This window comes from Dendrobates tinctorius, unplaced genomic scaffold (assembly GCF_039654945.1).
Source record: "Dendrobates tinctorius isolate UK_male_01 unplaced genomic scaffold, ASM3965494v1 ptg000075l, whole genome shotgun sequence".
In the NCBI taxonomy this organism is placed as follows: domain Eukaryota; kingdom Metazoa; phylum Chordata; class Amphibia; order Anura; family Dendrobatidae; genus Dendrobates; species Dendrobates tinctorius.
In genome coordinates this window covers 7,471,577-7,488,461 of record NW_027361743.1, presented here as the reverse complement: position 1 = coordinate 7,488,461, position 16,885 = coordinate 7,471,577, and the positions used below count along the sequence as shown (strand labels likewise).

Below are 16,885 nucleotides of genomic sequence, written 5' to 3'. Positions count from 1 at the left end.
ATCCTAAAATTTGTTGGGAAATTTCTCCTGAGTACAGCGATACCTCATATGTGGTCATAAATCACTGTTTGAGTGCACAGCAGGGCTCAGAAGGGAAGGAGCGCCATTTGACTTTTTGAATGGAAAATATGCTGGAATATTTAGCGGTTGCCATGTCGCGTTTGGAGAGTCCCTGTGTGTCGAAACATTGGAGCACCCCCACAAGTGACCCCATTTTGGAAACTAGACCACCCAAGGAACCTATCTACATGCATAGTGAGCACTCCGAACCCCCAGGTGCTTCACAAATTGAGCCGTAAATATGAAAAAGTCCTTTTTTTTCACAAAAATGTTCTTTTAGCCTCAATTTTTTCATTTTCAAATGGGCAACAGGATAAAATGGATCCTAAAATTTGTTGGGAAATTTCTCCTGAGTACACTGATACCTCATATGTGGGGAGGAACCACTGTTTGGGCGCACGGCAGGGCTCAGAAGGGAAGGAGCGCCATTTGACTTTTTGAATGGAAAATTAGCTCCAATCGTTAGCGGACACCATGTCGCTTATGGAAAGTATGTAGTGTATGTCAGGTTGGTGTGTGGTGTAAGATACACCACCCAAACACACGACAACAACATGATGTACACTATATTGCACCACACACCAACCTGACGTACACTACGCCACACACACACCAACCTGACACTACGTCAGGTTGGTGTGTATGGTGTAGTGTACGTCAGGTTGGTGTGTGTGGTGTAGTGTACAGCACACATACTCATAAACCTGACGTACACTAGGCCACACACACCAACCTGATGTACACTACACCACACACCAACCTGAAACACTACGTCAGGTTGGTGTGTGTGGTGTAGTGTACGTCAGGTTGGTGTGTGGTGTAGTGTACGTCAGGTTGGTGTGTATGGTGTAGTGTACAGCACACATACTCACCAACCTGATGTATACTAGGCCACACACACCAACCTGATGTACACTACACCACACACACACCAACTTGAAACACTACGTCAGGTTGGTGTGTGTGGTGTAGTGTACGTCAGGTTGGTGTGTGTGTGTGGTGTAGTGTACAGCACACATACTCACCAACCTGACGTACACTAGGCCGCACACATCAACCTGATGTACACTACACCACACACACCAACCTGACACACTATGTCAGGTTGGTGTGTGTGGTGTAGTGTACGTCAGGTTGGTGTGTGGTGTAGTGTACATCAGGTTGGTGTGTGTGGTGTAGTGTACAGCACACATACTCACCAACCTGACGTACACTAGGCCACACACCAACCTGATGTACACTACATCACACACACCAACCTGACACACTACGTCAGCTTGGTGTGTGTGGTGTAGTGTATGTCAGGTTGGCGTGTGTGGTTTAGTGTACGTCAGGTTGGTGTGTGTGGTGTTGTGTATGTCAGCCTAGTGTGGGCGAGTTCTGTCGTGGAATGTCTGGATGTGTTTAGTCCATGAACGTGTGATGAATTGTGAAGCATTCATTCAAACACAGTCCAGGTTTGTCAGGACACGTTTCACATTGGAATCGAGTCGTTCTTCTTGTCCCCCTTTTATAGCACACCCGGCACCTTTTTCTTGTTATCCCCTCACTGGGAAAATGTTGCCCTGGTACCCTACGGGAAACTTGAGTTCCAGGGGTGCTGGGGCGCGCTCCGTCCTCCTCTCCAAAAATCATGGCCTTTATCACCGCCTCCTGGAACTGAAGGAAGGTGTGGTTCTGGCCTGCACATCGTGATAGCACGCATGCGTTATACAGTGCCATTTGTACGATGTGCACAGCCAGTTTTTTGTACCACACCTTCACCTTCCGCATGGCACTATAGGGCTGGAGGACTTGATCAGAAAGATCAACTCCCCCAATGTGATGGTTGTACGCCAGGACACAGTCCGGTTTGTGGACCGGTGCTGGGGTACCTCGAACGGTGGTGGCCGTGGTGTCGGGACCATGGATTGTGGTCAAAACAAAGACATCTCTTTTGTCTTTGAACTTGACAACAAGCATGTTGCCGCTACATTGGGCTCGGCTCTCACCCTTTCGGAGAGGCTGCTCAATTAGCGGCAAAGGGAGACCCCTCTGGTTTCTGCGCACGGTAACGCAAGCGACGGTAGCTCTGGCAGAGAGGGATTGAAATAGTGTGATACTTGTATAAAAGTTATCAACGTACAGATGGTAACCTTTATCAAGCATTGAGTGGACCAAATCCCACACTATTTTCCCACTCACCCCCAAAGCAAGTGGACATTCTGGGGGCTGGATCTTGGTGTCCTTTCCTTGGTAAACTCTAAAGCTGAGAGTGTACCCTGAGGAACTCTCACACAGCTTGTAGAGTTTTATCCCGTACCTCGCCCTTTTGCTGGGCAGGTACTGATGGAACTGAAGCCTCCCTTTGAAGTGGACGAGGGATTCATCCACACAAATTTCCCTTTCGGGAATGTACACTTCAGCAAACTTGTTGCTGAAGTGTTCGATGAGTGGCCGAATTTTGAACAGTCTATCAAAATTCGGGTCACCGCGGGGAAGGCTTTCAGTGTTGTCCCTGAAATAGAGAAATTTATGAATCGCCTCAAAACGTTTGCGAAACATAACCATGCCAAATACTGGAGTTTGATATAAAATATCGGTACTCCAGTATTGGCGAATTTCTGGTTTCTTCACAATCCCCATGTGAAGAACCAGTCCCCAATATTTAATCATTTCTACAGAGTCCACGGGACTCCAAGTAGAGAATGAAGAAATTGGGTGTTCGGCCAAAAATTGCTGGGCATACAAGTTTGTTTGCTCCACCATGAGACCGACGATTGACTCAGAGAAAAAGACTTTGAAAAAGTCTATTTCCCTGAAGTTGGCAGTCTCAAACTGGATTCCTGATTGGGGAACGAAATCTGGAATCCGTGGAGCAAAATTTTCAGGGACGGGGGTCCAGGAGGGAGCACTAGTGCTAGGTTGGGCGTGACTAGCACTAGGTTGGGGGAAACTCACACTTGACTGTGGGACTTCCTCCAAGGTACCCGACTCTTCCTCTAAGGCCTCCGACTCTTCCTCCCTGGGCTCTGGACGATTTGTCGTCCTGCGACATCTTGGTGGTGGCAAGTCTATGTCGCTGGAAGAGGAAGAGTGGGAGGTATAGAGAAAGGTGGGGTCCTCCTCACTATCAGTTTCGGAGGCAATAATTTCATATGCCTCCTCAACTGAGTAGACCCTTTGTGACTGGGATGACTGGGATGAGCGGGACATTGTGTGTGTGGTGTGTGCGTGTGTAAAAAAGCTTTATTATAGTGTGCGTGGGCGTGTGTATGTGCGAGTGTTTGGTGAAAAACTTTCTACTGCAGGACGGGGCTGTCGGGCGGGGTCAGTCAGGCGCGGGCGGGGGCAGTCAGGCGCGGGCGGGGCAGAAGGGGAGCCGAGGACCAGCTACAGATGGAGCGGGCAGCAGCAGGTGATCACGGGGTGATCAGGGGGGCACGGGGTGATTGGGGTGATCACCAGGGGAGGATGGAGCTGTCAGGCACTGGGGGGGCAGGAGGGGAGCAGAGGATGAGCTGTTTTTATGGAGCCGGCAGCAGCAGTAGGTGATCAGGGGGTGATCAGGGAGTGATCAGGGGGGCACGGGGTGATCACTGGGGGGGTGACCACCAGAGGAGGATGGGGCTGTCAGGTGCAGGGGGGGGCAGGAGGGTAGCAGAGGACCAGCTGTAGATGAAGCTGGCAGCGGGTGATCAGGGGGTGATCAGGGGGTGTTTGGAGTGATCACCAGGGGAGGATGGGGCCGTCAGGTGCATTTGGGGGCAGGAGGGGAGCAGAGGATCAGCAGAAAATGTAGATGGCAGCAGCAGGTGATTGGGGGGGCAGGGGGTGATTAGGGGGTGATCAATGGGTGATCAGGGGGTGCTCACAAAGGGAGGAGGCCAGAAATTGGAGCCGTCAGGCGCAGGGGGGGCAGGAGGGAGGAGGGGAGTAAATGGAGCCTGCAGGAGGAGGTGAGCAAATGCAGCAGGTGATTAGGGGGACAGGGGGTGATCACCCGTTCAGGTGGTGATCGGGGGGCAGGGGGGAGGGAGCGGAGGTCGGGGGGAGTGGAGGACAGGAGGGGGGAGTACCTGTCCTCAGCACACAGCAGCGGTGGTGCTAGCAGCGGCGGCAGTGGCAGCAGCGGCGGCGGGCAGCGGTGGCGATCGCGGGCTCTGTCGGGCAGGTCAGCGGTCAGGCAGCTCGCTCCTCGGCTTCCACAGATGGGATGAAGCTGAGGAGCGAGGCAGACATTGTTTTTCTCCGCCCCTCCACATCTGATTGGAGGGCTAGCGTCACATGGACGCTAGCTCCAATCAGATTAGAGGGGGGTGACAAAAAGGTCACCAGGAGTGATCGTAGACCCGGGGGGGCTAAGTATAGGTCCCCCTGTACCTGCGTGCCGGGTGACCTTTCATTCAGCCCGGTCACCCGGCGCGCAGGAGGGCGATCATTCTGTGACACAGGGTATGCGTCACAGGTCGGATTGGCACCGACTTTCATGATGCATACGCTGTGTCACAGGTCGGGAAGAAGCACGATCCTTTTAAAACGAGACGCGTTAATCTTCAACTGCGCAAAAATAAAAAAAAACAAGCAAAAGTTTACATAAATAAAAGAGCAAATGAAGTAATAGAAAAGGTGCAAGCAGAAGCAGATGTCACGGAGGAGTCGGGAGGCCCCGATAAACATTAGACTGTTGGCTGATCCCACCAAAATCAATACGTTCGGCCGACTGTTATGTACTGTGTATGGGGGCCTTTAAAGTACTTCTAAACATTGAAGACAAAAGTTTATCTACAGATGTCTTTATTCGGCTACATCATAGGAGCGGATCATCAAAATAACAGAAGGGATGCACCCCCTGCATGACATCAGATGCGATCAGCAGATCAAGTGACTTATGATTTTTGTCAAAAAATCATCTGCCTACAAACTTCAACTTCGCGCCCCTGGCTTCAATGTAGTTCAATCAGATGTGGTGGAGTTTCTGGAGGAAAGCGGCCATGTTTTTCTACTCTTGTACAACCACCCACTCGCTCCTGAAAAAATTACACGGTTCATTTATGGCCATCGGTCACGTGCACGGATCTCACCTCTTCCACTCTCTGTTGTTCGCTGTCACAGAGAAATGTCCCAAACAAGCAGCTGTAGAGATGATCCAGAATAGTCAGGAGGAAATGCTCGTTAAATTCAAAGGCGTGCGGGAACTGAGGACATAGAAGGAAGGTGTAAGGTTAACTCGGCCGACTAGTGGTACGAGTATTCCTCATGCCGTACTGGTATATTTTACCCATTTACTAAAGTTGGACATTGATATTAGAAAACTGAGGCTATGTGATGTTCACAGGTACCGGCTAAGTGTAGTCAGATGGCACCGGAAGAGCCCAAGGGAGGCCATCAGAGCGTCCAGTGCCCAAAGTTAGTCCCATAAATGTGGTGTAGATTTACATTGGGACCCCATTGGCAGCAACTTTTCCTTGTGAACACATCAAATGGAAGCTATTAATGAACCCCCCTGATCCCGAAGAAGCCAATGGCCTCCTTATTAGAGATGAACGAATTGTTTCAGAGGATCCGTTCCAGTTGCCGGGTCAGTATTTCATGGTTGCTAGACAGGAGCCCAGCAAATCCACCTCCTTCCTGTTGGTATGATGACGTATGATCCAAAAAGGAAGGTAGGAGGAGGTTGTCCAGCAGCAACAGGCTACTGACATGGCTACTGAACTGGGTCTTATGAATCGTCTTGCTCATCTCTTCTCATTAGAGTAAAGATGACCGAACCTGCTGATTTGAAGGAAAGCCAGTGCTTTATTTCTGGCACCATACCTGTCGTGTCATTTGCCACACACAGTCAATAAACTGTAGGAACACTGGGGATCTGTCGGCGTCTGGATGGTTCTTGTTCCCATGTCCGATCCTCTACAATGACAGAAGCAGTTATGGATCTGAGAAGATAAGATGGGCTATAGGCAAAAAAAAAAAAAAAAAGGTTATCACTCACAAGGAAGAATTTATGCCCGAAGCTCAGCCATTCCTTCTCCACCAACACTTCGAATCCTCGGATGGTCCGATAATAGCCATCAAGCATGAGCATAGCCAACGAGGTGAGCTGCGTGGTGCGATCCCAGCCGTCACTGCAATGAACGACTACAGATGTCTTCCCCGACTCCACTTTGTCAGTGATTCTCAGCGCGCTAGACATTATGCACTACAAAAGAAACACGTTAAACGGTCTTTTTCTTTTTATCTAAAACTCCTGTTTTAACCTGCAGCTGCCACTAGAAGGTGCTCACTGCATCACTGAGCACCTCGTCATATCAACCTGGAGCCCGCAGCCATCGGCCGGCTCCTGCCTCCGCTGCCAGAAGCTTCTGGCAGCAGTGACCCTGCTCCACCGCAACAGGTAAACTCCACCGCAGCTACAGTTTGGATTATAAGATGCACCACAATTTTCCTCCCAAATTTTGGGGAACAAAGTGTTTTATAATCCGAAAAATACGGTAACTCATTCTGCAGCTAGCAATACACGATGCAACACTGAGGCAATATAAAGCGAATGTTGCAACATTTGTAATGAAACCGAATCGCAAAAATGATTTCTAGCCCCAAATACAGTTATTTTAGAGAAACAAAAGGTCCCAAATTGTGGGCAACCCCAATATCTAGTGGTTGTTTTAAATTGGTGCAATTTTTTATTCTTTTTAAATTACACATTGGGCTTAGCGGAGCGATTGGGATTTTGCGTGGAAATATTTTTTTCTGTTAAACGATCCCTCAGTGATATGTTGATTAAAGGGCGCACCGTTATTTAAGTGCACCTGTCATCTGTTTTGGCCAATATAAGATACGGCAACTGCCTTTCAGGGCTTATCTACAAGCATTCTATAATGCTGTATATCTGCCCCCGACCCGACCTGCAAGATAAGAAAAATAGGGATTTTTGTGTACTCACCGTAAAATCCTTTTCTCTGAGCCAATCATTGGGGGACACAGAGACAGTGGGTGTTATGCTGCTGGCCACTAGGAGGACACTAAGTAAACCAGAAAAAAGTTAGCTCCTCCCCTGCAGTATACACCCTCTCGCTGGCTGAGATTTCTCCAGTTCGGTGAAAAAAGCAATAGGAGCATAAACAGTTAATAATAATCATAACTAAGTCAAAGCCTAAGAATGCTACAGTGAGCCAATAGGCTAAACAGGGTGGGGGTGCTGTGTCCCCCAATGATTGGCTCGGAGAAAAGGATTTTACGGTGAGTACACAAAAATCCCTATTTCTCCTATGCCTCATTGGGGGACACAGAGACAGTGGGACGTCCTAAAGCAGTCCCTGGTTGGGGAGCATACACCCGCTAATACCCCATGTACCACTGAGTCAACAGTGAGGTACTGCCGATTGCAGGCTGCATCCGCAGAGGCCTGAGAATGAGCTAGGCAATGTTTGTAAAGGTATGCAGGCTGGATCAAGTCGCAGCTTTGCAGACCTGTTCTGCCGAGGCCTGGTGCCGAATGGCCGAAGAGGCGCCCACTGACCAGGTAGAGTGCACCTTAATCCCCAGTGGGACAGGCGCGTTCCTGATACAGTAGGACTACTGAATCGCCAGGGGAATCCACCTGGCTAGCGTTGCTTTGACACGGCTAGACCCTTCCTATGCCCCTCTGAAGCATGAACAGGGCATCTGACTAGTGGAAGGGAGCCGTCCGCGAGATGTACCGTCTCAGCGCCCTAACCACATCCAGGGTGTGGATGGCCTTCTCAATGCGATGGACTGGCGCCGGACAAAAGGAAAGGCAAAACAATTTCCTCGTTGAGATGGAAAGAGAAGAAGAAATTGGGCAAGAAGGACGGGGACGTCCTGAGAACTACCTTTTCCTGATGAAAAATTCAGGAACAGAGCTGCCAATTCCAAAACTCGTCTGATTGACGTAATTGCCACTAGAAAAACCACCTTCCAAGAGAGAACGGACAGTGACACGTCCTGCAACGGTTTGAAAGGAGCCTCCTGTAAGGCCCCGAGAACCAGGTGAAGGTCCCATGATTCCAATGGCCTCCTATAAGGAGGCGCCACATGGGAAACTCTCTGAATGACCTGAAGTTTGGTGGCAATTTTGCGTCGGAAAAGCACTGACAAGGGCAAAATTTGGCCCTTGAGCGAGCTAAGCACGAGGCCTGATTTTAAACCAGATTTTAGGAATTCCAATTTGGCCGTAATGGAAAAAACACCAGAGGTGATCGACCATGATCCTTGCACCATGAAAAGAAGGATGTCCAGGTGCGGTGATAGATGCACATGGACACAGGCTTCCTTGCATAATCATGGTGTAAATCATGTCGTGAGAGAACCCAGCCTGTGCTAAAATCCAGGATTCAACGGCCACGCCGTCAAAGACAGGGCCCCGGAGTTCTGGTGGTAAATCGGGCCCTGCGAGTGTAGATCCATGCAATCTGGAAGTCGCCAGGGGACGTTGGCAACTAGTTGTATTAGTTCTGCATACCATGCTTGGCGTGGCCAATCTGGCGCGACAAGGATCACTGGTACTCCCTCCGCTCTGATCTTCTTAATGACCAGTGCAAGCAAGGGAAGAGGAGGAAAGATGTACGGGGGCCGGAACCGGTGCCATGGCAGAACTAGGGCATCCGCTCCGATGCCGCATGGATCACGCGATCGGGCAATGAACCGAGGAACCTTGCTGTTTAGTCTTGAGGCCATGAGATCCACATCTGGAGTCCCCCAGCAATGACAAATCTGTTGAAATACTTCCGGATGAAGAGACCACTTCCCCGAGGCAATGCCTTGGCGACTGAGAAGATCTGCCGGCCAATTTTCTACACTCGGCCCAATGGAGGATGTGACTCGCTTCGAGCACGACCATCCTGCTACGGGTACCTCCCTGGCGGTTGATATACGCTACAGCCGTGGCGCTGTCGGATTGGATCCTGAGGAGACGGTGGAAACTCCGTAGAGCTAATCTGATCGCTTGCATCTCCAAAATGTTGATGGGGAGACTGACTCTCGGGTTGACCAATGACCCTGTGCCGACGAAAGACCGCTCCCCAGCCGAGGAGACTTGCGTCGGTGGTTACTACCATCCATCTTACTGTGAGAAAAGACCTCCCTTGATTCAGGGAGGACCTCAGTGTCCACCACATGAGGGATTGCCTGACCCGCAGGGACAGAGGGATCCAACGGTCCAGGGAGAACGGGTACTTGTCCTAAGCTAACAGCAACGCATGTTGTAAGGGACAGAGGTAGAACTGTGCAAATGGAACTGCTTCCATCGCTGACACCAACTTTCCTAGAACTCTCATGCCGAAATGAATGGAGTGAGAAAACAGTCGCGCTGCCTGTTGTAAGGCTTGGGTCTCTCATGGAGGGAGAATGACCATCCCGCGGAAAGTGTCCAAGGTCACCCCTATAAGGGAAATCTGCTGAGCTGGTTTTGGGAAAGACTTTTCAAAGTTTATCTTCCACCCCAGGCGAGAGAGGATACGGTAACACCACTCCCCAAGAGTGGAGAATGGCCATGACAACCGCCATGACCTTGGTAAAGACCCTGGGGGCGGTGGCGAGTCCGAAGGGCAAGACAATGAACTTGCAGTGTTCCTTGTGAATTGCAAAACGCAGGAACTGCTGGAGGGGAGGGCAGATCGGAATGTGAGAAGGTAAGCGACCTTGATGTCGATGGATGCTAGGAACTCTCCTTTTTCCATGGAAGCGACAACTGATCGGAGAGATTCCATTCGGGATCGCCGTACACTGAAAAACTGATTTAACAGTTTGAGATCCAGAATGGGTCACATCGTCCCGTCCTTTTTTGGAAACACAAAAAGGCTTGAATATAATCCTCTGAACCTTTCGTGATGAGGGACCGGAATGATGACTCCGACCCTTAGCAGAGCCCGAACAGCCCGAAGAAAGGCTCGTCTTTTTCTTGGGGGGAGAGGAAAGGAAAAATAGAGTTGGAGGGGGAGAAGAAAATTCTATCTTGTATCTGGAGGACATCAGCTCCCTGACACACTTGTCGTCATTGGGTAGATCTATGAGATCTGGTTCCCCTAGATCCATAAGCCCTAGGCCTGGGTTTCCAAGAGCGGTTAGGTCTGTATGAGACCTGGGAGCCTCTGTCTCCGCGAGGGGACCGACCTGATCTGGAAGAGAAGGTAGAGGAGGACCAACCGGATTTGTTGTGAGAAGATCGAAAACTCGTCGGCTGTTGATTGCGAAACGGCCGAACAGCCCCTATTGTTGAGGAAGGAATTTACTTTTTCCCCTGGTAGTATCAGAAATGAGTTGGTCCAGTTTCTCTCCAAAACAACGACCCGTTTGAAAGGGGAGAGAAGACAACGATCTTTTAGGTGTGGCTTCCGCCCACCAGCCGCGGAGCCATAGGGCTCTTCCAATGGAGATCGCATTAGCGTCAGTTTGAGCCACGCAATCGGCAGCATCAAAAGAAGCGTCTACTACAAAGTCAGCTGCGTGAACTATCTGCCTGGCGACAGTGGTTGCCTCCAGAGGAAGGTTGGTGCCTTGGAAGGAAGTAATCAGAACTTCTGCCCAAGCGGCCATTGCCTTAGTGACCCAAATTGCCGCGAAAGATGGAAAAAAACGCTGCTCCTGAAGCTTCAAAAACTCAACGGGCAATGTAGTCAATTTGACAATCTGAGGGGTTTCTGACTGAGGAACACTCAGAAACAGATAGGAGCGTTTTAGAAGCAAGACGCAATATAGGAGGGTCCACCGGAGGGGACTGTAACCAATCGTACATTAGGTCTGGATGAAAAGGGTATTTAGCCTGAGTAGACTTTTGCCCTGTGAACCATTCATGTGGCCGATCCCTATGTTTCTGGACGGCAGGTAAATAACGTGCGCACCCGCTAGGTTTTCTTAAATGAGCTAGGGTGTGCTGGAGCGGGAATATTTTCTTCATCCAACCTCAGAATCCTGTTGACCGATTCTATAAGAGAATCAAGCGACTCTTGAGGAGTTGGGGGATTCTGAGGGGCTGACGTGTCAGATTCGAATTCAGATCCGTGCTCGCTGTGAACCTCAGGAGAGGGCGAGCGAGAGACAGGAGTCGCCGATGCTGAGGCGCTGATCATCCCTTGGACAAGTATGGCCCCTGCTGGAGGCCGGCCGATGCCAGGATGCTTTCTGCCTGGGTCAGAGACTCCACCGACCGTGACAGGGACGCTGTCCACTCAGGGTTACTAAACGCAGGAGGCCCGTCAGCAGCGGCGGCGAGGGACATTGGATCGCAGGTCAGGGCGCAGTGTGGGTCGCAGTCTGTGCACTGGTTAAGGCAGACTTGCGAGTGGTACACACGGTAAGAAACGCAGTGTGCTTTTTAACAGCCCGTTTAGCCTCCTTAGATCGAGGCATAGTACTCCTGAAAGGGTTAACGGCAGAGTCTATCTGCAGCTGCAGGGAATGTGCCGTGAAGGGGTTAAGCTTTAATCTGAGGGCAGATGCAGCTTACCCAGTCCTGTGCAGGAAAAAACGGTGGCCTTGTGGTGTCACCCGATATCCGGCTGTACAGAGCAGGCATAGCACTCATGAAAGGGTAAACGGCAGCTGAAGACATGGCCCCCGTGAATAGAATTGTGCATCTCGTAAGTAATGAGAGGCGCCAAGAGGAAGGGGAGGCGACGTTAGCACGGGCGGCGCTAATTAAATTGCGGCCTAATAGGCCGGAAAAGCCGGGGACTAAATTTTTGGCCTACCCAAGCGCCGAGAGCGGGGGAGGGGGGATGGCCACGATGGAGCGCCGATGCACCGCCGCTGACGTTAAGTCAGCGCTTCTGCCGGGGGGGGCAGGACCCGACCCAATATCTCCACCACTCCTGTGCTCAGGCAGGTCGTCGCTGTCCGGGGTCTTCTCGTCTCATCTCAGGGCGATGTAGCAGAGCTGGAGGAGGTCTTAAAGGGGTAAAGGGGGGTAAAGGCTCAATCGATCCACCCTGTGGTAGGGGGATGGAGAGCTCTGGGGCTGATTCAGGGCATCCGAAAAAGCGCTGCTCAAGTCCTTCTCCATGCACTCCTGTGCTACGTCCTGTTGTGCTTGTATCCGTGGAGTACCGACCGTAAGTGAACCATGGTCAGAGGAATCAGCCCCATTCGTCGCAGGAAAGTGTACGGGGAGGTATACTCCGTGTGCCTGCCTGTTGTTGGTTCGGGGGAGAGCGGGCCATAGAAAGGAACCGTCGCCCCTTCACTCCGGTAATTAAAAAATAAAAATTTACAGAAAATTCAAAAATAAAATAAAAACGGTGGGGTATGAAACCAAACCCAAGTGCCTCCTACAGACACTAAGCAAAGAACTGGAGAAATCTCAGCCAGCGAGAGGGTGTATACTGCAGGGAAGGAGCTAACTTTTTTTCTGGTTTACTTAAGTGTCCTCCTAGTGGCAAGCGGCATAACACCCACTGTCTCTGTGTCCCCCAATGAGGCGTAGGAGAAATAAGTTTTATTATACTCACTGGGGGGCGGTTTGATGGGTGTCGCAGGTCCGGGTCCGGTGCCTCATATCTTCTTGCAATGCCATCCTCCTGCTTGCTTCATTGCTCCTGGCATCGCACTTCTGCGCAGGCGTACTTCTCTGCCCTATTAAGGGCAGAGCAAAGTACTGCAGTGCGCAGGCGCTGGGCCTCTCTGACCTTTCCTGGTGCCTGCACACTGCAGTACTTTGCTCTGCCTTCAACAGTGTAGAGTAGTACGCATGCGCTGGAGCGAGATGCCGGGAGTGATGAAACAACAGGAGGGCGGCATCGCAAGAAGATGGGAAGCACCGGACTCGGACCTACGACAACCAACGGATCGGACCGCCCCCCCGGGTGAGTATAATAAAACTTATTTTTCTTATCTTACAGGTCGGATCGGGGGCTTATCTACAGCATTATAGAATGCTGTAGATAAGCCCTGAAAGGCAGCAGCCGTATCTTATAGCGACCAAAACAGGTGACAGATTCCCTTTAATCCCCCCAGCAGTTAGCAATGGTGGCACGTGTTCGACCTGAGGACTTAGGGACCCCTGTTCTGTTATCGGTGGGGGGGGCTCCAGCAGTCGTATTCCAGCGATCATAGATTTATCATATATTTTTTGGACTTGTGATAAATTTGGATTATGGCACAACCCCACCTTAATATGTTCCAACCAGTAAGTGGACTCCAGGTTAGACAGCCAATGAGATTCCTGAATGATGGGATACGAGATCTCCTTCAGCTTTCTCAGAGACTCCCTCATGACGTGAATATTGTGGATTTCTAAGAAAACCAGCTCTGCGTTCTGGTAGGCATCCTCGCTTTCAAATCCTCCACCTTTCGTCTGCAGAACAGACAAAAAAAAAAAAAAAAAAAAAAAACACATTTGCTTTTTTCTACACAGAGATAAATTTTAGGAAACGCACCTTCATAACGTCAACCTAAATCAGGGTATGTACACACGACAAATTATGGCAAAAATTTAGAACATTTTGCAATTTTCAAAGGTTCAATGTTTACATCGATAAACCAGTTGGTCATCCTGTACAAAATAGTTAATAAATAACATGCCCCACATGTTTACTTTACATTGGCATCATTTTTTAAATTATTTTTTTTTGTTAGGAAGTTATAAGGGTTAAATGTTTACCAGCAATTTCTCATTTTTCCACCAAAATTTACAAAACCAATTTTTTTAGGGACCACCTCACATTTGACGCAACTTTGAGTGGTCTACATGGCAGAAAATGGCCAAAAGTGACACCATTCTAAAAACTGCTGTTCAATTTCTCCTGATACCCCATATGTGGGGGAAAACTACTGTTTGGACACATGGCAGTGCTCCAAAATGAAGGAGTGATGTTTTGAAGTGCAGACTTTGATAGAATAATTTGCTGGCACCGTTTTGCATTTGCAGAGCCCATGAGGTGCCAAAACAATAGAAACCCCACACCAGTTACCCCAGTTTGCTATTGATTTAAGGGTGTATTTCACAAGTATATGCATTTATAAGGTGGTGGTATATGTAAGTTGTGCAGAGTATGGGGCTGAGTGAGGGCTTATTTTTTTGCCTGAGCTGATGATTTTGTTTATACCATTTTGGGGTAGATACAATGTTTTGATAGCCTCTTATTACATTTTATTGCAATGTTGCGGCGCAAAAAACCCTACATCCTGGCATTTAGATTTTTTTTATTACACTGTTTACTGATAGAATACTGAATAATTTTAGATTTTGATAAATCGGACTGTTACAAACGTAGTGATAACCAATATTTGTGCATTTTTTTCATTGTTTTATTTTTAATGGGGCAAAAGAGGGGTGATTGGAACTTTTGGATTTTTGTAAACTTTTTTTTCTCTCAATTTTTTACCTTATTTAATAGTCCCCTTAGTGGACTTGGACCTGTGATTGTCTGATAGCACTGCTATGTATGGCAAACATTACAGTCTCCTATGAACACCAGCTAATTGCTTCTTCAGCAGTGCCCGGCTGTCATGGCAACTTATCAGCGCCACGTGATCACATTACTGAATGCCAATGGGCGTTTGGAATGAAGATTTCCCATGTTGGGACATATTAAACGCTGCAGTCCGAGACTGGTACTCACCGTAAAATCTCTTTCTTGGAGCCTTCAATGGGGGACACATGTAACCATGGGTGTATGCTGCTGTCGCTAGGAGGCTGACACTAGGCAAAAAAAGGAAAAAATAGCTCTTCCCCAGCAGTACACACCCACCGACAGACACCAAGCACCTCAGTTGGTGTAAAAGCAGTAGGAGAAGCAACGAGAATTCAACATATGTACCAACCCAACAACAAGGCATGTAGGCCCAAAAAGCGGTACAAACAATTAAGGAGTGTGCCGTGTCCCCCAATGAAGGCTCCAAGAAAGAGATTTTACAATGAGTACCAAAAATCCCTCTTTCTTTATCGCTTCATTGGGGGACACAGGTAACCATGGGATGTCCAAAAGCAGTCCCAAGGATGGGAATAGAAAGAATGCCAAGAAAATGGACTAAGATCAGATGGTGCGCAACCGCCGCCTGCAGCACCTTGCGCTACCCAAGCCTGCATCGGACGAGGCATGGGTATGAACCCTCGAAAAGGTGTGCAATGACGACCAGTTCGCGGCCTTGCAAATTTGTAAGGCCGAAGCCTGGTGACGAACAGCCCAGGAAGCCCCCACGGCCCGGGTGGAGTGAGCCTCACTCCCGGGGGAGGATGTTTGTCCTGAACGCAGTAAGCCTCCAGTATCACCGAATGAATCTAACGGGTGATAGTGGACTTAGAAGCTGGGAGCTCCTTTCGACGACCTTCAGATATGACAAAACAGGGAATCGGATTGAAGAAAGGAGGCAGTCCTAGATAGACTCGATTGGCTCTGACCAAATCCAGCTTGTGGCGGTACTTCTCCAAGGGATGAACCGGGGAAGGACATAAAGAAGAAAAAACAATTTCCTCATTGATGTGAAAAGACACCACCTTGGGAAGAAAGGAAGGAAAGGGTCTGAACTACCTTGTCCTGATGTAGAATCAGGAACGGAGAACGACAAGACAGTGCTGCTAACTCGGAAACCCTCCTAATAGACGTAATAGCGATTAGGAAGGCCAGATTCCATGACAGGAAAGCAAAAGAAATGTCTTGAATGGGTTCGAAGGGGGCACGTTGGAGAGCGCTGAGAACAAAATTAAGATCCCAAGGATCTATAGGAGGATGGTAAGGTGGTGACAGATGGGCGACACCCTGGAGAAAGGACTTCACTTGAGAAAGGGAAGCCAGATCCCTCTTGAAAAGGATAGACAGAGTGGAAACCTGACCTTTGAGGGTACTGAGAGATAGACTTGAGTCGAGACCTGCTTAAAGAAAGGAAAGACAATGGAAACAAGTTGTTCTCCTCGAACCACAAGAAGAAGGCCTTCCAATACCTGTGGTAAATGCGCGAGAATGCTGGTTTTCTCTCCCTAATCATGGTCTGAATGACCTGATGAGAAAACCAAGCCTTCTTAAGAACTGCGGCCTCAACGGCCATGCCGTTAAACTCACAGACTGAGAACTCTGGTGGAAGAGGGGGCCTTGCGAGAGAAGATCTGGATGGTCTGGACGCCTCCAGGGAACGTCTGAAAGCATGTTTACCAAGCTCCGCGTACCAAGGTCGTCCTGGCCAATCTGGTGCTATCAGGATTACTGGAATGCCTTCTGTCTTTATCTTTTTCATGACCCTCGGAATCGGGGAGAGGCGGAAAAAGATAAGGCAGCTGAAACTAGGACCATGGGATTACTAGGGAATCGCATCCGATGGCCAGCGGATCCCGGGACATGACTACGAAGAGAGGAACCTTGTGGTTCATCCAAGACGCCATGAGGTCGATGTCCGGAGTGCCCCATCTCTGACATGTTTGGTTGAAGACTACGGGATTGAGAGACCACTAGCCTGATGCTAGGCCCTGACGACTCAGGAAATCGACTGCTCAATTTTCTACCCCCGGAATGTGAACAGCTGATATGGCAGTGACGTGAATTCTTGTCACCTCTGCCATGACCTGTTTGTTGCGCGTCCTGCCTTGGTGATTTATGTAAGCCACGGCCGTGGCGTTGTCCAATTGAATGGGGACCGGCTTGCCTGCTAGGAGGGACTGCCATGTTCTCCAGATTGATGGGGCAAAGGGCTTCCCGAGCGTTCCAGCGACTCTGCGCTGTGTGCTGAAGGAAATCCTTTCCCCACCTGAGAAGACTGGCGTCGGTGGTGATGACATGCTACCGAAGAGTAAGAAAGGACGTCCTGGCCAGGACTGAGGCGGAAAGTGTCCACCAGGCACAGAAGCACAGGCCGGTCTAGGGAGACCATTCTCTTGTCCCAGGCAGACAGGCCAGCTGAA

The 16,885-nt window shown here is 49.6% G+C and overlaps 1 protein-coding gene across 5 annotated transcripts in view; it reads right to left on the bottom strand.

Annotated features, from left to right (window-relative positions):
- MTMR2 (myotubularin related protein 2) overlaps nt 1–16,885 on the bottom strand; it is a 72,623-nt gene that overhangs the window by 13,523 nt on the left and 42,215 nt on the right. For all 5 annotated transcript variants that reach the window (XM_073582957.1, XM_073582955.1, XM_073582953.1 and 2 more), the window contains exons 10-13: nt 13,163–13,348; nt 6,032–6,238; nt 5,857–5,949; nt 5,124–5,237 (exon numbers count right to left, since the gene is read on the bottom strand). In XM_073582957.1, the coding sequence (XP_073439058.1) occupies nt 5,124–5,237; nt 5,857–5,949; nt 6,032–6,238; nt 13,163–13,348 (600 nt within the window). The remainder of the gene's footprint in view (nt 1–5,123; nt 5,238–5,856; nt 5,950–6,031; nt 6,239–13,162; nt 13,349–16,885) is intronic.